Genomic DNA, 20,929 nt, shown 5'->3' with positions numbered 1-20,929 from the left:
TTTTGTTGGTTATTGACATGTGACCTACATGCTAGACAACTATACAACAAAGCCAATAAGTTGATGAGCTTCCATTACTGAACAAGAATAGAATTCAGTCCTTTTAAAATGTATAGCTATTTCTTCCATCCAATGCTACTGCAAAACATAAAATTGTTATTTATTCACTTGTTTATTGGTTGCCTTACACCCTGTAGAAGCTTAATAAATGTTTGTGGAACTGACTTGGCTGCCTATTATGTACACAGCATTGTAATAAATAATATGGAGGATAATTGGATGACTGAAAAACAATTAATGACCTCAGGGAACTTATAACAAAATATGTACACCATATGGTAGTCTATATTCCTATAAGTTGCAGTTTGATTAGTTAAATCTGTTTTCCCCATTGGCATGATGGGGGGAGGGGCTCTGTTTTTTAATTTATTTATAGAAAATGATCACAAATCAGTTACCCAGCAAGCATTTATTAAGTGCTTGCTGTGTGCCAGGCACCATGCTAAGCTCTAGAAACATAGAAAAGAGCAAAACTGAATCCTGCCATCAAGGGGCTCACATTCAAATGGGGGAGACATTTTGAGAAGTATATGTATTGATTCAGAAGAGCAGCACAGTAAACAATCACATCAAATTGTATTTAGTATGATAAAACTCTGTGTAATATTGTACAAAACTGTTCAAAGATTATATTAAAATACAACTTGCTATATATGTTACAAATCAAAACGTGAAGGGACATTTCCTTAAGATTGTGAGACTTTAAAGTAGAAAGACTTTTTGAGAAGACATTTTCATGGGACATTTTAGGTAAATAATATTTTATTTTTTCATAGTTACATGTAAAGACAATTTTTAACATTCATTTGAAAAAATTTTGAATTCCAAACTCTCTCTTTCCCTTTCCCTCTCCTCTGCCTCCTTCTTTGAGATGGCAAGCAGTTTGATATAGATTATACGTATGTGACCATGTAAAACATATTTCCATATTAATCATGTTATTAAAGAAGACAGACAAAAAAGAAAAATACATGAAAAGCATGAAAAAAATAAAATGAAAAATAGTATTTTTTGATCTGCATTCAGACTCCGTTAGTTCTTTTTCTGGTTGTGTATCATCATATGACTTCATGGGAAATTTTCTTTTTCTTTTTTTTAAGCAATAGGGGTTAAGTAACTTGCTCAAGGTTACACAGCCAGTTATTTCTGGGTGTGGTGCTAAATATCAGAGCCCGGATTTGATTTCCAGGTCATCCCGACACTGGAGCCGCTGCTCTTACTTGTTGAGCCACCTGGCCGCCTGGGAAATTTTCAAGGAAATTTTTGGAGGGAGTTGCTTGATGCTTTTATGTAGACAAACCTTTATTAAGTACATAACTCTATGCAAAGTCGTGTATTTGTGGACATTGAGGAAAATATAAAAATAATAAGCTATTCACCCCATAGTCTATTGCTACCTAATTAAGTAAAGCAGGAAATAGTTATCCATTGATTTATTAATTCCCTTGTACATTGTAAGTGTTTCATAGATGCTGAATTGAGTACTTATTATGTGCAAAGTATTAAGTTCTGTTAGGGGATACATTTTGTAGCAATAGGAACATGATAAATTCAGTAGAGAAGTATAAAATGTTATTTAGGGAATGATACTTTTTATGGAGGGGAGTGGAATTAGGGAAGGCTTTATAGAAGAAGTAGCATTTGAACTGGATCTTGAAGGATAGATAAGGTTTCAATAGGTGTAGATTGGGAAGGTAAACTAGGGTAAAAAGAATGACATAACCAAGGACAAACAGGTAGGAAAATATGGGATGTGCACAGGAGAGAGTGAGAAATACAATTTAGTTGGAATGTTGAGTATATAAAAGAAGTTATTATGAGACAAGGTAGCGTTGCTCCTGATTGTGGAGAGTCTTAAGTACTGGGCTAAGAAATTAGAAATTTAGTTAGTAGTCAGCAGCAAACCTTGAAGGGTTTTGAGCAGAAAAGTGACCAATCACATCTATGTACAAGGGAAATTATATGGCATTGGTGTGGAGTGTGGATTGAAGAATGGCAGAGACTGGAGGTGGTAAGGTAGGTTAGAAGGTTATTTCAGTTGTCCAAGTGTCTGGTAATGAGGGGCTTGTCTTGGTGTGGTATCAGTGGAAACAGAGAAGAGGGACTGGCTATGAGAGATACAGGAGAGGTAGATTTGACAGACTTTGACAATGATTGGGAGTGAGCTGTGAAGAAAGAGGAAGGATCAAGGGAAACATCAAGGTTTTAAACATGGATAACTAGTTGAATTTGTGGCAACTTAGTGAAATCATAAAGAAAGAGCAAGTTTTGGGAAAAAATGATGAATTCCGTTCTGGAGATGTTCAGTTTGAAGTGTCTGTAGGGCATATCCAGTAGGCAGTTGGAAATTTCTGTCTAGAGAATGAGAGGGATGTCAAGTTGGTTTTATTTTTCTAATGATGAATTATGAATGTATGTAAATGTACAATTCTAATTGTAGCAAGCATAGACTTTGAAGAGCAAGTTGCTGATGATTCTAATTATCCTTCTGTTTTCTTGAGCCCCCATCTCATTGACTTCTGCATTATCTTGTCATTTGATGTTATACAGAGCACGTGTCTTTAAAATACACTAACCAACTGTTTACTTTCTTTTATTGTCTCAGTTCTTTCCCAGGATGGAGGGAAGATTTTTGTTGTTACTCAAGGGACAAGGGCAGACTAGGAACCTTTACTCTCAGACGACATGCACCAGTAGTGAACTGATAGCGAGGAAGGGTTCTGCTACCTAGAACTTAATATAATTATTGAGCAACTGAAGCTTTGTCTGGCTCACTCACCATTCAAGGAGTTATCCTGCATGCAAAGAATTTTCTGTTTTCCTGGATTTACCTGCCTGCCATGTTTTTGGATATGGTGAAATTATTCCTTTTCCACTCTTTCTCCCTTATATCCTTATATCTCCCTTATTCCCTGGTCAGTTGGCACAACTACCTTTTCAATTCTGTAGTTCTATTTAAATTTTATTCCTTTGTAATATTTTTTTTATAATGGATATTGTCTCCAAATAAGGATAAGCTGATTTTTGTTTCATTCTGAGTGAGTGTTAGCAATAAAAAAGGGATCATAGAAAGAAATGAACTTAGGTGTGTCTGTGCTGGTGTATGATTGAAGTAGATTGAAGATGTAGGCCACTGGAGTTGAGGAAGCCAAGGAAATGTGAGGCCTAGTGCCATACAGGGCATCAACTTGGATTTTGAAGTCACTTGGGAGGTGAAAGGTAAAAAGAAACTGAACTAGGTGTTGAAGTTATCATTGGAAGGAGAAATATGTCTTATCCATACAGATGTATGTATCCAGTACATCATAGTAAAGAGAATAAAGGGAGGGTATGATAAATAAATGGCATTGCGTGAGAATGGTGGAACCATGATGGAAGTGGTACCAAGAAGGAACAAACTCACCATCTTTTCCTAATGGGCAGTAGGGTATAGTAGATGGAGAGAGTATATAGAAAAAAGGAGAATATGGAAGATCTGCTTGTGACTCACAGGACCTTTTTGACCCTGCATAAGTCATTTAACCTCTTAATGTACCAGATAACTCTCTAAAAGTATACAGGCATAGCTCAGAGATATTGCCAGTTTGGTTCCAAACTACCTCAGTAAAGTGAATATCACAATAAAGGGAGTCACACAAATCTTTTGGTTTCCTAGTATGTATAAAAGTTATGTTTATACTATACTGTAGCTTATTAAAGGTGCAATAGTATTATGCCTAAAAATGTACGTGCCTTAATTAAATATACTTTATTGCTAAAAAAATAGTAATCATCGTTTGAGCCTTTAGTGTGTGGTAATATTTTTGCTAGTGGAAGATCTTGCCTCGATGTTGATGGCTGCTGTCTGATCAGGTGGTAGCTTCTGAAGGTTGGCGTGGTTGTGGCAATTTCTTAAAATAAGACAGAAATGAAGTTTGTGAATCAATTGACTTTTTACTTGAACACTTAGAGGCTATTGTAGGGTTATTAATTGGCCTAATTTCAATCTTATATCTCAGGGAACAGAGAAGTCCAAAGAGAGGGAGAAAGATGGGGGTGGGGAGGTGGTGTTGGGGTGGAGGGGAAATGGCTGGTTGGTCGAATGGTCAGAACACATAACATTTATCAATATTAAGTTCATTGTCTTATATGGGAAGACAATTTGTGGTGTCCCAAAACAATTACAATAGTAACATCAAAGATCACTGATTACACTAACAGATATAATAATAATAAATGTGACATAGACACATAATGTAATCACATGCTGTTGGAAAAATGGTGCTGATATTTGCTTGTTGCAGGGTTACCACAAACTTTCAATCTGTAAAAAATGCAATATCTGCAAAACACAATAAAGTGAGGTACAATAAAATGAGGTATGCCTGTAAGTTGGAAGGCAATTGCTGATCTGCTTTGGGAAGAGGAGTTCCTCACCCAGAGTTCCCTACACTAAAAAAGGGTTATTAGGGACGTAGAAGAGTTTGTTTATAAAGCAGCAGGTTTTTGACAGGGCACAGTGGACTAGAAGATGGGTAAGTGGGGGAAATTGGAGGATGTGTTGGATTGAAGTATATCAGAATGGGAATACAGAAGGTTAGAGGTGAAGATGAGATTGTTCTGAAGGTTATAGGGATGAGGTAAATTGGAGGTTCGGAGGTAGCCTATGGGAATATGCAAATGAATGGGAAAGGAGAAAACTAATGGGCAAGATTTTGTTAGTGGAACAGTTTGAAGGATCTTCTTTTGGATTTCTAGGATTTCAGTCTGTCAAGACTACTGTTTTCCATTTCTTCTCAATAAAATAAAAAAAATCTAGCAGGCATAATGAAGTTTCCCTTTGTGTGCTCCTCTTAAAAATCCATTTCCATGGAAAACCAACTGAAAGGAAAGAGAAAAGAGAGAGGCAAAGCTTTTTTTCAAACCCCCACCCCCTAACTATTTTTCAATTAATGAAAATGTGTCTTTTCTTTCTCTAATCCATACTTCTTCCTCTCCCCATTGAGAAAGAAAGAAAAACAGCCCCCCTTTTACAAATATGTAAAGCATATTAAAGCAAAACAGAGGCTCACACTGGACCTATCAAAAAAAAGTCTCAACATGTACTCTGGATCTATCACCTTTTTCTCAGTAGATGAGTAGCATGTGGTAGCATGTTTAATTCTTTAAGCATTCTGGAGTCACATTTGGTCATTGTATTGAACAGGGAGTCTTTCAGAGCTTATCATCTTTGCATGTAACTTGTTCTCCTAGTTCTGTTCACTTCACTTTACATCAGTTCATATAAGTCTTCACAGATTTCTCTGAGACTACTTGTTCAGCATTTCTTATGTTTTCATCACATTCATATACCATAATTTGTTCAGCCATACTCTGATTGATGGCATTCCTGAATTTCCAATTCTTTGTTACCACAAAAAGAGTTGCTTTAAATATGTATATGTGAATATTTTTAGAAGCATAGAAGTTTTTATTTATTTATTTGAAACTGACCTAACATATTTTGGGATTTAGGCATGTGTTAATTTTTTTTCATAGGTAATCTAGGACTTAACCAAATGAATTTGGTTTGATTTGGTTTTGATTAACGAAATGATGTGGGCTGATTATAAGCCATTTTTAAAAAGTTTGTAATTAAAAACAACAATAAGAGAGCATTATTGAGAAAAAAGCAATGTTTATTTAACAAGATGTTTAGGTTGATTCTTTTTTTTCTTGTTTCCCTCCTAGGTTTATTTGGGACTCTTCTTCTTCCAGCAGTAAGTATATGTTCTGTGCTCGATTGCAAAAGGTTACAATGAGAAAATGTAATTTTTTTGATCGTTTTCATTAAACTAACTTATTTTCAGCATGGTTTTTATATTGTACAGAATTCAGATAACTTATAAATCACATTTCCTTGGGGACACTGGCTTAAAATTTCCATTGTCATAGCAGGGATTTCCCTCCCTTAGCCCGAGGAAATCACAGAAAATAAGTGTCTTGCTCAACATCCTACATGATTCATGTTTTGTGGCATATTTATAAATAGAAAACTTAGTCAGACAGTCAGTATGGCCCAGTAGAAACAACACTAGGCTTGGAGCTTATGTATGTGAGCTTCAGTCCTGGTTCTTCTGTTAGCTACTTAGTGACTTTCGGTGAGTCACATACCACATCTCAATTTTCCCATCTATAAAGTAGGGATAATAGTATCTCCCTACCTCGTACACCACCAACTATGTTATTTTCTGCTAGTTAGCAATTTATTTACCCTCTGTAAGTCTTAGTTTCCTCCTGGAAAATGTGGATAATAATAATAATAATAGTTTCTAGGGTTGTATGAGGAAAGTAGTTTGCAAATGTGAGAGTCCTATAGGGCTATAGCAGCGATAAACATTAAAAAAATTATCTATTTGTGTGCAGAGCTCTGAGCTAGAAGCTTGAGAGAGATATGAAGATTAGATAAGCCCTAGTCTCTGATCTCCTGGAACTTAAAATATAGAAGGAGCTAAGACACCAATAAACTATAATGCATTTGATTGTTATGAAATGAAGGGCTATAATCATAGTTGAGATTTACTGTTTCCAAAATGCTTTAATACATTATCTTTTGATCTTGTTGTGGGAGTTCCAGCCTCCAAATGGTTTGAGGAGACTCTCAAGTAGAGGGCAAGACTGTGGGTCAGATTGGGCATTATGCAAATAAGGGACCAACTCAGGAGAAAAGAGTTTATTAGCTCTAGGGAAATCTCCAAGGAGAGTTCCACTTGGGGTTTTTAATAGTGTAGTAGGCTAGTGACATTCTCTGGCAGAAGAAAGAAGGGAAAATGTGTAAACCTTGGGGGTCACAGGAGTTGCTAAAGGTAAAGTTCGTTCCTAGGGACTAATGTATTCTCTCTGTGACCAGTGTTATCAGTGACCATACCCTGGTAAAACCATCTCAGCAGACAGGCTCAACCAGGTTGAGGGTAACCGATGGACCCTCACGTCTGTTGGTGAGTTAGGACAATGTCTGTTCCAAGCATGTGAAGACTTCTCCTGGACGAAGGGGCAGATGAGGATAATTGTTTCCCGTGGCCATGAAGGCAGTTGAAGCAAGCTCTGTAGAGCACTTAGAACTGGGTCAGGCATTGAAGATGCCAAAGTCATCCACTGCATCCCAGGTCATCGCCAGTTATCTTGACTTTTGTCCTGCCAGGGGACTTTAATGACTCTGTATGACAGAGTGAAGCTGATGACTTTGTGCAACTCTGTCTCACTAAAATCCAGTTCATGCACAAATCAAGATACCACTCTTGATGTTATCGGGCCTTTTTGAAAACGAAGAATGATGAAGGAAGAATGAAAAATGAAGCATCATCAGAATATACTGTTTTGTAAGGAAATCTCTAAGATCATGGGAGACCTTTTAGAAATAGAATAGTTTTTTTTAAATGAGATTTTTCTTCAGTTGGCAAAATCTGCCTTTTGTCTCCTTGGTGTGCCCTTCGTCCTGCCACATTGAGATTGGAAGAAAACCAAAAGTCCTGTTGCAAATATTTATAGTCAAACAAAATACATTTCCACATTGATCGTGTGCTTTATACATTGTGTGTGTGTGTGTGTATGTGTGTAAGTATGTCACATTTTATACTCTGAGTCTTTCACCTATCAGGAGGTGGGTAGCATTTTTGACATTGACCATTTGCTGATGTCCATGTGTAGTCAGTCACTTTTTGTGTTGTTCAAAAAGAGTGTTTGCTATGACCAGTGAATTATCCTTTTTTAAGCTTTTATTTATTATTTTGTTTCCCCCAGTTATATGTAATAACAATTTTTAACATTTGTTTTTAAAACTTTGAGTTCCAAGTTCTCTCTCTTCGTCCTTCCAATCCCCCCCGCCCCAATTGAGAAGGCAGGCAATTCCATATAGGTTATACATGTATTGTCATGCAAAACACATTTATAATAGTTATGTTGTGAAAGAAAACATAGACAAGAAAAAAAACTCAAGAAAAATAAAGAAAGTAAAAAAAAAAGTGTGCTTCAATCTATATTCAGACACCAGCAGTTCTTTCTTTGGGAATGGATAGCATTTTTCATCCTAAATCCTTCATAGTTATCTTGGATCATTACATTGCTGAGAATAGTTGAGCCATTCATGGCTGGTCATCCTGACTAGTGACAAAACTCTATTTTTGTACTTCAAGGTCAAACTTGCTTGTTATTCCAATTATCTTTTGATTTCCTACTTTAGTATTCCAATCCACTATGATGAATGAGACTTCTTTTTTTTTTTGGTGTTATTTCTAGAAGATGTAGTAGGTCTTCGTAGAATTGAGCAACTTTGGCCTCTTTGGCATCAAAGATTGGAGCATAGACTTGTATTACTCTGATGTTGAATGGTTTGCATTGGATTTGAATGGATATCATTCTGTCATTTTTGCTATTACAGGTTCCTATGCAATATTGATCTTTGTAGTATTGAACTTTTCTTTTGTCAGCAGATACATCTACAGCTGAGCTTCCTTTCAGCGTTGATCCAGCTGCATCATTCTTTCTAGAGCTACATGTAGTTGTCTTCTGCTCTTCCCCAGTAACGTGTTGGACACCTTCTGACCCGAGGAGCTAATCATCCAATGTCATATCTTTTATCATTTTAATATACTATCTATGGCATTTTCTTGACAAAGATACTGAAGTGGTTTGCCATTTTCTTCTTCATCTTTTGTCTGACCTCTCCCCTATGACCTGTTCATCTTGGGTAATCCCATGTGGCATAGCTCATAGCTTTATTAAACCATGAAAAACCCTCCACCAAGACAAGGCAAAGTGTGAAAGCTTGAATTTAACATAAAGAAAAACTAAGATCATGGGAACTTGTCCCATCACTTCCTGGCAAATAGAAGGAGAAGAAATGGAAGCAGCTGCTTTTATATTCTTGGGCTCAAAGATCACTGCAGATGGTGACTGCAACCATGAAATTAAAAAATGCTTGTTCCTTAGAAGAATAGCTATGGTAATTCTATACAGCATACTAAAAAACAGAGACATCATTTTGCTGACAAAGGTCCATATAGTCAAAGCTGTGCTTTTTCAGTAGTAACGTTTGACTGTGATTGGACCATAAGGAAAACTGAGTGCTGCAGAATCGATGCTTTCAATTATAGTGCTGCAGAAAACTTTTGAGGGTTCCTTGGACAGCAAGGAGGTAAAGTCATTTAATACTTAAAGAAGTTAGTTCAGGCTACTCATTGGAAGGAGAAATACTGAAGCTGAAGCATAATTTTTCCACATAATGAGAAGACAAGACTCATTGGAAAAGATCCTAATGTTGGGAAAGATTGAAGGCAAAAGAAGGGGACTGCAGAAGATGCGATGGATAGATAGTCATGGAAGCAACAAATATGAGCTTGGACAGACTTTGGGTGATAATAAAGGGTAAAAGGGCCTGGTGTGCTATGGTCCATGGGGTCACAAAGAGTCAGGCAGGACTGAATGTCTGAAAAACATTTAACTTCTCAATTTTCTAGGCAACTCTCTGAGTTACAGATAAGGTGATATCCTCCTTTGGTAGGAGTTTCTTCATTAGAGAGTTCCCTATACTAATAAAATCACAGGTCTAGTCCCTGTCCCTTTATATTTTAAATATTGCACCAAATTTTAAAGGTATTTTTTGCACTTTGAGGCTTGCAAATGCCAATATTTTTGATAGTGTTTTCCCTGACATAGGTAATTATGATAATTTTGCATAAAATGGAAATGATGAAAGCATATCATTAAATAGAGATATAGAAAACTATCTTAGGGTCATCTCTGCTCTCTATTTCTACTTTTGTTATGCTGGAGTCTGCTTTAAGAAGGAACACAAAAAAATGAAAGTGCACTGCGATTTTACACCAGTGAATATTGTCTATTACTTGAGAAGACAAGACCATGAGATATTTGGCTGTTAATAGGGATAGTGTCTGGCATTGTTCCATATTATCATCTGTGCTCTCATGTTTGGCCCTAAGCAGACTCATTCTGAAACTTCCCTGAAAGGGTTAGGTTGACAGTAGAAATGGGACAGAATACATAGAAATTTAGAGTCAGCGCTTCTGATCCTAATTATTATGTTAGTCAGTCAACACATGACTGAATAGTTTATGCAGTTCAGGAATCATGGAACAGAAAAGCTTATCTTTTGCTAAGGAAAATATAGTACATTTTGGAGGAGTAAAAAGAGAAGATGAAAGATAGGCTCCTCTTATAGGCACAAAATCAAATCTCCTGGAAGGCTGCCTGCCTGGTTGAACTCTTCAAACAAAAAAAGATATGTTAAGGGGGCAGTTGGTGGGAACACCAAATATCAGCTTTTTGTTAGGATAAATTAACTCTTAGAATTGAAAATAACAAAGTGACAGATGCTTTAAGCTGGAGATCATTCTCATGCATTTGTTTAGGAATTTTGTGATTTGAAGAGTGAGATGACTGCAAAAGAGGAAACATGAGAATGAGTCGGTGAAAAAATAGTCGCTATTAGGAATTTGGAGTTATCCTGGATGAACAAGTTTTTAAATGCTTGAAATTACTTCTGCTAACATCTACAATATAGGTCCAAACATAAATTATATTTCTCCCCCAAATCTGGTTTACGTAAAACAAAAGAAATGGTAAAATAAGGGTATAATATAATTGACATTGTTTTTCAGCACACATACAATGTTTTAACTTTCTTTTAAAAATTATAATTTTTTTGTTATGATGAGAAAATCATCAACAAACATGTGTATTTCCATACACAAAGGACAGAAAATGGGGTTGCATAGGAAACTATGTATCTATCATATATAACTTGTTTTTTTCCTTTTAAGGTAATTTCATTTTAGAGCATGTCTCATAATTAGACCAAATTAGTTAACTTTCTGTTCTTTTACCATGGTTAAGAGTTTGAAAAGAGTACTTGATTTGGTCTGACCTTGTAACACTGACCTGCCTTTTTTTTTTTCCAGCTACCCTTGAATAGTGCTAATGAATTGTATGAATTACATATCACTGGACATGCACAGAATCAGACGTTGTTTTTTGATAAAACCCGCTTGACCTTTGAGTCCAAGAGATTATCTGTCTTCATTCAAACAGACAAGTTCCTTTACAAACCAAACCAAGAGGTGAAATTTCGTATTGTCACTCTACACTCTGACCTCAAGCCATATAAAACTGCTACAGACATCCTAATTAAGGTAAGCACCATCTGGAAACATAGCAGTAAGCTCTAGTCCTTGGCTTTGTATTTGAAGGGAAACTCTATTAGCAGGTGGGATAGAATATTGGACTTGGACTCAGGAGAACTGAAGTCAAGGTTCACTTCTTATGCTTGACCTTGAAAGTCACTTAACTTTGTTGACTTATCTCTATCTCCTGAGTTCTTAAGAGGAAAAGACTTTGTAAGCCTTAAAGCACTATAGAAATATGACATTACTTTTAACAGTAGGATTGTTTTGGTTTTATTTCTTTTTTACTCTGCTTGCTATACGTATAACCAGGTCAAGTCAACTTGTCAACAGTTCAACTATTTATGAATTAACCCACTGTGTGCAGGCACTGGGTAACAAGCACCAGAGATACAAAGAAAGGCCCAAACGAGTCTTTTCCCTGAAGGAACGTCAGATTGTAAGGGGGAAGACACATGCAGACAACTGTGTACAAACAAGATATACTCAGGATGCTTGTTGTCCTTAGTTCTCGAAGAGGACCAAAATGACATCACTAAGTTGGGGTCAAGGTGCAATGTATCTGATTGTGGCTGATCAGACCATCAGAACTTGGAAGGCTCTAACACAAGTTGGGCACGCATAGTCCATATGATCATTTGGAGTAAAGATGTCTCTAAATGTGATCATCTCATGTTTCCTTTGAACTACTCCAATTCAAACAGTTCCTTATTTGATGTGGGCACAGCATGCTGGGTGGTCCTGAGTTAGTGTCTTCCATGTCTCACAATCAATTCCGAAGTTCTTCAGAGACCTTGAGAGTGTCCTTGTATAGACAGGACAATCCTAGGGGAAAAGCACTAGATTTAAGGAGGGCCAGGAAAGACTTATAGTTGGAAGGAGCCTAAAAGTTCAGATTTCCCCAGTGCAGCCTCTGAGAAAACTCACCATTAGAGAGGCACCTTCTTTAGTCTGTGAGGCTGGAGTCTTGTGATCTGGCCTAGCTTTCATTGCAATTTCCTGTGATATCTTTAAGTTTTCCATTTATAAGATAGGGAGACATCTGCTGACCTTGTAGAATACTTCTTATGATTAATACAACATGGAAGGCAAATGTAGGCCTTCTGAAATATCACTATTTGTTGTTTCAGAGTTAGCATTTCTCTGAATTTGTGGAGTATTCCATAGCACATTGTTTGTAATGTAAGTTTAATGTGACTATCAGTATTTCCATATTGAACTTTGCCACCAAAGCAGAGTAGGGGTGATAAAAATATTTCTTATGTGCCCATCTTGGTACATGATTCTGTAGTACACATCTTGAGAATATCAAAGGCAAGATTGGGCAAGGAGGTAGCAGAAAGCCATGAATCAAGGGGTTATGGGGAAGGTGAGATGTGGTTGTCTAGACACAACTGGAGGTGAGACATTGGGGGGAGAAAGGAGAGAGATTTTCTTTCAAGATATGACAGGTGACTTTCTGCCATTCTATGGAGATGGTTTGCTGGTAGCCTAATGTAAGGGGAAGTTCTGAGAGTGCTGTGGAATGTCACTTGTTCAGCTGTGTCTGATTCTTTGTGAGCCCATTTTGGGGTTTTCTTGGCAAAGATATTGGAGTGGTTTGCAGTCTTCTTCTCCACCTGATTTTATAGATGAGGAGTTGAGGCAAACAAGTGACTTGTGGAGGATCACACAGCTACTAAGTGCCTGAGGCTGTATCTGAACTCCCCAATATAAGTCTTCCTGATTCCAAGCCCAGTGCTCTATTCATTGTCTCGCTTTACTACCCTGCAATGTCACTAGCCATCACTAAATAGCTAGGTTGATCAGAGTTCAAATTTAGCCTCAGTCACTTACTAGTTATGTGACCTCAGGAAAGTTACTTAACTTCTCCCTGCTTCAGTTTCCTCAACTGTAAAATGAGTAAATAATAGGACCTACCCACCAGGAGTTATTGTGAGGATCAAATGAAGTAATATTTGTAAAGTGCTCAGCGCAATGCCTGGCAATAGTGGGCACTTAATTAATGTTTTTTCCTTCCCCTTTTACAATAGGACAAGGTGCAGTTATAACTCTCCTCCCTTTTCCCAGAAGTGGCTTTATCATCTTTAAAATAATTGAGATGTCAATTTTTTTTTATAGGACCCCAAATCAAATTTGATCCAACAGTGGTCAGATGAACAAGGTGACCTTGGAGTTATTTCCAAAACATTTCAGTTATCTTCAAATCCAATACTTGGTGATTGGTCTATTCAAGCACGAGTGGATGTAAGTACAATTTTGACATTTTTTAGAAACATGTCCAAAGATTTCAGTGTGTTTGGAGGGGAAAAAAATCTCTTCAACCATCATCTGCATGGTGATAATCTTTTCATTTATGAGAAGGAACAGAAACAAAGACTAATGAGCTAGAAAATTTTAGGTGTTTCACTTTGAACTGATTACATTTCATAAATCTGGTAAAATCATCATTATATCTTCCATTTGTATTTGATCACTTTTTGCAATAATTCTGCAGATCAGTGTAAAGTGAGGACTAAATAATCTCTACTTATGTGATTTGTTAAACATATAGTAATTAAGGAATTGAGACTATATGGTTATAGTTTGAGAAGTTTGGGATCTTATTATGGTTTGTGTTTATTGATACTGACTGGCTGACACCAATTTTTGTACTAATATAGTTTTGTTAATGTTAAAAAAATCAGTTATCTAAAAAGCAATATTCAGCAGTTGAATTCCACCAATGTTAATTAACTGTATACTGTGAGCTGTGTTGTAGTATACTAGGCACTGGGTGAGATAGAACTGTAAATCTTTTTTACCCAAACTGTAACTACTCTCAAGTTCAGAGTTGGAAGGTATAATGCAGTCATTGGATTTAGACTTGGAAGGGACCTTGAGAATTATATAGTCCAACTTTCTCATTCTTCTTAGATGAGGAAACTAAGACCCAGATAGCTTGGTGGCAACTATCATAGCCAAGATTCAAAGTCCAAGTCCTTGGTGTAAAGGAAAGAACACTTAGTTTGTAATCAGAGAATCTTGGCTTACAACCTATGTAATTCTGGGCAACTTGCCTCTCTAGGTCTCAGTTTCCTCATCTATAAAAAGGAGTTGGGCTATATGACCACTAAGATCTCTTCCAACTCAAAGTCTGGGATCCATGTGACTTTTGTGCCTCCAGGAAGCTAGCTAGATGGCACAGTGGAGAGAGTGTTGGACATTGAGTCAGGAAGACCTCAGTTTAATTCTGGCCTCACTTACTTGCTGGGCCTTCCTAGTGACTATGGGCAAGTCACTTAAACTCTGCTTTCTTTATGTCACCTCCTTTCTTTCATGTCACCTCCCATTTAGTGATCTGTAAAATGAGGAATATAATAGCACCTGCCTCCAAGATTGTTGTATCAAATAAGATAAGATTTGTAAAGTTCCTAGCTCAGTGTCTGGAATCTAGTAGGGGCTTAATTCATGCTTATTCCCTTTCCTCGCTATTACCATTTCACTCTTGCCTTCTTAATTTTAGAGGTCATTTAGTCCAACTGTAACCTGAGTAGGAATCACTTGTACACTATCCCTGGAAGTGATCATTAGCCTCAGCTTGAATACCACCTGAAATGGGGAGCCCACTACCTCCTGAGACAGCCCATTTCACTTCTGGATAGATAAGAGAGATAACTGTTATGAAGGTTTTCCTCATTTTGAGCTAAAATCTGCCTCTCTTTAGCTTCTACCCACTGCTCTTTCCTCTTTCCTTGGATATGTGTGCAATTTATTATTTCATATGCTAGCCCTTAAGATGTTTGTGGGTTAAGTATCATGTCCTTTCTTAGCATTGTCTCCCATAGACTAAAGGTCCCTAGTTCCTTTTATCAGTCGTCATATGGCACAGTCTGTAGACCTCTCAAGCATCCTGGCTACTCTTCTCTGAACTTGCATCTGTTTGTTAATGACCTTTCAAAAATACCGAGTCTAGAGCTGAACACAGTATTCTAGTTGGGGTGTGAACAGAGCAGAACCATGGGATTATTGCCTCCTTTTTGAACATTGTGCCTCTCTTTTCCCATGCAACTTAGGGTTACCTCACTTTATTTACTGTCATGTCACATTGTTGAATTCTAGCTTGTGGCTCCCAATTCTGTTATCTGTTCATTGTGTTAGCTATTCCTCCAAGTTTTGTGTAATTTGCAAATTTGATAAGTATTCCATAAATGCCTGTGTCAGTTATTGATTAAAAATGTTATACAGCACAAGGCCAAGGACAGATACTAGGGCATTCAAATCAAGGAAGACCTCCTCAGGATTGACATAGATCTGTTAATGACCACTCTTGGAGTTTGGTAAGTTCTGAAGCTACTTAATCATATTTTTTTTCTATCCTTAGTTTTTGTAAGGATAACATGGAAGACTTTGTCATATATTTCTGAAATTTAGATATGTCATATTTGTGCTATTCCTTTGATCTACCAGTCTAGTAGTCCGATGAACAAAGACTATTAGGTTATTTGGCATGGCTTGTTCTTGATGAAGCCATGCTTGCTCTTACTGACTTTTGTTGTTGTTGTTGTCATATTTCAGTCATATCTCTTCATGACCCCATTTGATGGAGTTTTCTTGGCAAAGACACTAGAGTGGTTTGCTATTTCCTTCTCCAGCTCATTTTACAGATGAGGAAACTAAGACAAAGAGTGTTAAGTGACTTGCTGTAGCACCAATGCAATATTTATAGTGCCCATAATCATGATAGAGACCGTGACTATAAATATTGCATTTCATTCTATCACAAAATATACCAGATTCTCCAGGTAGAGGACAGAACTGAAACATTTATTGAGACACCAGAAAAACTGAATCCCCAAATCAGGAAGCCTATTCCATCATAGTACCAAAGATATTCAGAAACCATAATAACACTGAGAGCCACAGCATCCTTCAGCCTTTCCACAAACCAATACAAGATCAATATTTACTCAAAACCTTTCTATCTCCTTGCCTTACTGTCTTTTCTCTCCTACCATCTGACTAGCTTTGATCAGCTTCCTGTGGGCTCTGCCTCCCTTTAGCAAACTCCTCCCACCACAGGCTCCATGTGACTATATTTAGCCTATTAGGGGGCAGAGTTTATCTTCACAACAGGGAAGCTTCCTGTGGGCTCTGCTCCACCCTTTAGCAAATTCTCTCCATCACGGGCTCCGTGTGATTATATTCAGCCTATTAGGGGGCAGAGTTTACTTTCAAAGCAGGGGAGGTCTTCAAACTCCCACCTGGGTCTATTAAGAGGCAGGGAAAATTTTCAAATTCCCATTCCCATTACACTTGTCTAGGGTCACGCAACTAGTGTCTGAAGCCAGATTTGAACTCAGGAAGATGTCTTCCTGACTCCAGGCCCATTCTATCCACTGCATCACTTAGCTATCCCCTTAGTGACTACTATTTTCTTTTCTAAATTATTACAACCCTTTAAGCTCACTAATCACATCTGATGGTTCCTTCAGTTCTCTGGGAGATAGTTCATCTGGCTTTTGTGACTTGAATCTGTTGAAGGCAATTACATATCGTAACCTCTCTTTATTTTTCTTAGGTTTCAACCCATTAATCATTTTTGTTTAAACCTTTCTTTAGCAAAAATCATTTTTCTTGTTAGAGAAAAGAAAGATAAAATAAAAGTTGTGTAGTTCATTCTCTTCTCAAAGCCTTCTGGTTGTTCTCTCTGCCATAAGTTTCTCCTCAGGTGAATCCATCCTCCATTCAGCTTCCAGAATGATTTTCCTAAAGTACAGATCTGACTGTGTCAACCAACCCCTTCCCTGATTCAATTAACTCCAATGGCTTCCTATTACCTTTAGGATCAAATATAAAAGCCTCATTTTGGTGTTAATAACCTTGCCCTTTCCTCTATTTCCAGTCTGCTTACACTTTGCTTCACTCCGTACATTCTATGATCTATCAACAAGACTTCTTGCTGTTCCTTCCAACTTAGCGCTTTTTTCTTGGCTATCTTCCATGCTTTTCCCTCCTCACTTCTACATCCTAACCTCCATGGTTTCCTTCAAGACAACTCAAATAATACTTTCTCTAGGAGAACTTCTTCACTGTGTTGTTGTGAGACTCAAATGTGACAATAGGTTTAAAGTTCTTTGTAAACTCTCAAGGCCCTTTTATATGTCATCCACTATCTTAATTGAGGAATAAGGTATGGTACATGACCAATATTAAGTATTGTCTTAAGCATAATAGACATTTTATATTGTTTGAGCATTGTAACTTAAAAAAAAATTCATCACTCCTAATTCAGTAGATACCAGACACAACTTTTGGATGCTGTAGTGTTCATGACTGTCAGAACTAGTAATATAAAATATTAATATTTTCACAATATTATGAAATAATAATGGGGAAAATAATTTATACACAGATTCAAATTAGTGAGAATGATAAGTCCTGTGGAATGGTTGCATATATTTGAATTCATAACCATTTAAAATTATGATTGTGTAAAATATAGTAATTGGTTCTATCCTAATGGAAATATACTGTGTGCATTCAAATAATGTGATCACTTAATAGCATTCATTATTTATACTAATCAGGATAGAACTATAGCATGATATGTTATAGAGACCCTTTTCTTGCTGTCATGAAGTACCACTATAACAATTTAAGAGTCAACATGTTTTGGAGAGTATGTGTATTAAAAAAGACCACAACCTACCATTATATCTTAGAATTTAAAATCAAATATTGGGAAAGTACTTGTAACTTGGCAGGATTTGTGACAAATCATTAAGAAATATATGAGAAAACCACAGAGTGGTTTGGGCCAGAGTAATAACAACCACCTTATAATAGAGTGGTGTTCGTTAAATAATTAGCTGTGTCACCTTTAAATACTACTAGTGTTAGCATGGGGTTAAACATTCTTTGTAAATGTATGATAATTTCTGTCAGATGGTCTGGCCTCAAATTTTAAAGTAGTACTTATGATTCTAGTTATTATAATGGTTAGTGGGTTTGCCTTGACTGTTGCTGATATTTCAGCAGGTAGTTTGAAGAATGAATGAATGAATGAAAAAGCATTTTTATTTGCTAAACCTAATTAAATTAAACTAATTAAAATTAAATCTAAATTAAACTAATTAAAAGTAAGTATTTTAAAAAACCTACACTATATTAATACAAATTTAAAGACAGTCCCTGCTCTAATGGAACTTACATTCTGATAGTAGAAAACAACAAATTTAGTTGAGTGGTAGCCAGAGAAGAGTATTTTGGTTTGGAAAAGTTCTTTGAAAAGAATCTATTTAAGAGAAAAACAAGGAAGGAGGGAATAGTTTTATGCATACACCATCACATCCTCTTTTTTCTATCTGGTTATTTTACTTCTCTCTGTTGTTTGGGTGTGTAGCTTGAGAATTAGAGTGATTAGGTTGTTTGGAGGGAGGAGTAGAGATAACTGAAGGTTATAGTGCCAAACCTGGAGTCAGGAAGACTAATTTTCCTGAGTTCAAATCTGGTCTCAGACACTTGTTAGCTGTGTGATCCTGTTCGAGTCATCTAACCTGATTTGCCTCAGTTTTCTCATCCATAAAATGAGCTGGAGAAGGAAATGGCAAAACACTCCAATATCTTCTCTGAGAAAATCCCAAATGGGTTCACAAAGAATCAGACCTAGACTGAAACAAGACTGAATAACAACAGTAACAACAGTGATTCATTAATAGCAGGAAGAAAAAAAATGCAGACTGTTCCTTCCAGGGAATGGGCAAGGGGCTGAGGTTATACTCAACAGCCAAGATTGTTTGTTGTAACTAGATCAGCAAAACCTTTTTCTGTCAGATGTTGGCTGTGAAAAATCCATTTTTATCATGATTTTTAAATTGTATTTTACTCAAATTTAATAGCTCAGGCACAAATTAAGTTGCATTCTTCTTTAGTGTCATTTTTTTGAGCTTCTAAGAAAAAACTCATCCAACTAATGTGTAAATACAAAGCACTAATGTTAATAAATCATTAATTTATTGAATACCTGATATCAGCCCACTAGAATTATAGACTTAGAACTGGAAGAGACCTTCGAGGTCATCTTATTTTATAAATGAGAAAATCAAGACTCAGAAAAGTAAAGTGAGGAGCTCAAGGTTACATGACAATAAGTGGCAGAATTGGATTTGAATTCAGGCTGAAGGCTCATGATTTTGAATTCAGTACTTTTCTCTACCATACCACTCCAGGCATTATGAGAGAGCAGAGAAGTATAAGAAGTGTCCTTTGTTCAGGGGTTTAGAACCTTATTAGTTCTTGGATGAAATTCTCAAGAGAATAAGGTAAAACTTATTTTTAGGTAAATTCCTTCCCTCATATTCTTGGGAATTTTTGTTCTTTATGCCATTAAGTGATAGAAGTTAAGAACAGACACTTTCCAAGGTGTTTGTGCATGTGGGTGACTATACATGTCTCTGTGTATTTTGAGACAAGGTCTCTTTATTCAGCCTAGGCTGAAAGTGTAGCAGCTGTTGATAGACTTAATTCCACTGCTTATGGTCCTGGTACATTTTATGTGCTCTATTTTCAATCTGGGCTGGTTCATTCCTCCTTAGACTCTGACTCTGTCCTGTCTACGTTGCTCAGGACCAGGTGTGTGCATATGGAGAACAAATGAGTGCATGAAGAAGCAGTTGCTACTTATAGGCGCTGTGTTCTTTACCTTACATACTGGATAAGCCTTGGGGGTTCTTATAAAAGGATACTTGCTTTTTATCAAAGTCCCGGTAGATTTTTAGGTAGTGGATAGTCTGGCTTAGTGGGCCTTCTACAGTTCTCCCAATCTTATTTTAAATTTCTTATTCCATTGTCTTTTCTTCATTTCCATGGTGGGGTACCAAAAGAAGATAGGGAAGGAGAGGGAAGAAAGGAGGGAGGGAAAGGGGGGGAAGGGTAGCATGGAGGGGGGAGAGAGAATATATATCTATATATATCTACATATAGATCTGTCTTATCTGTCTGTCTGTCTGTCTATCTATCTCTCTATCATCTATCTATATTCATAGAAGTGGTAGGACCTGAAAAATGGCTAGGATAGTCCATTTATCACTGTGTGACCTTAAAAATTGTCTGGACCTTGGATTTTATCAGTAGGGAACTTCAGTAAAAACATCTTCCACTCATGTAGATTGGTAATACTTCTGTAATTTATGGTGTTAGAGAGTTGCCTGGAGCACAGAAAAGTTAAGTAACTTGTCCATTGTCACAGAGCACGTATCAGAGTTTCAACCCAGGTTTTGCTGACTTCAGAGTGCCTCTCTATCCACTCTGTCACACTCCCTTCTTCCAGCATGCATTTGGTTTGTCAAGTATGACTTGATTGCTTTGGCAGAAAAAAATGTATTATAATCTTTAAAATTATGATGTTTTGGTGATCCTTACTCTTTTAAAAATACACATACTATAAAATACATGTTTTGGGCCTTTCTTCTGCTCCTTCATTTTTTATTAAGCTCCTTTATGTTCCTAAGACAATCCTTTTGATATTACTATTATTATCATAGAGATTTTTAAGTTTGTCTTAATTTTTTTTTTACTGTTTCACAGGCCCTCCAGGGGTCAGTGTAATCAAAGAAATAGGAGACATTGTAGTGCTTGAAAGGAAACTGATTATTATTTAACTAAAATTATTCAAGGTTCTCTCTCTCTCTCTCTCTCTCTCTCTCTCTCTCTCTCTCTCTCTCTCTCTCTCT

At 36.8% G+C, this 20,929-nt stretch overlaps 1 protein-coding gene across 4 annotated transcripts in view; it reads left to right on the top strand.

The window, feature by feature from the left end:
- The window catches only part of CD109 (CD109 molecule), a 183,488-nt gene that overhangs the window by 44,642 nt on the left and 117,917 nt on the right, over nucleotides 1-20,929 (top strand). For all 4 annotated transcript variants that reach the window (XM_069067023.1, XM_069067021.1, XM_069067022.1 and 1 more), the window contains exons 3-5: nucleotides 5,770-5,798; nucleotides 10,995-11,225; nucleotides 13,338-13,463. In XM_069067023.1, the coding sequence (XP_068923124.1) occupies nucleotides 5,770-5,798; nucleotides 10,995-11,225; nucleotides 13,338-13,463 (386 nt within the window). The remainder of the gene's footprint in view (nucleotides 1-5,769; nucleotides 5,799-10,994; nucleotides 11,226-13,337; nucleotides 13,464-20,929) is intronic.

This window comes from Petaurus breviceps, unplaced genomic scaffold (genome assembly GCF_028583685.1).
Source record: "Petaurus breviceps papuanus isolate PSGF00001 unplaced genomic scaffold, PetGlider_PUasm1.0 90734, whole genome shotgun sequence".
Taxonomy (NCBI): domain Eukaryota; kingdom Metazoa; phylum Chordata; class Mammalia; order Diprotodontia; family Petauridae; genus Petaurus; species Petaurus breviceps.
Note: the sequence above shows the minus strand (reverse complement) of the source record. Positions and strands in the feature narration are given on the sequence as shown.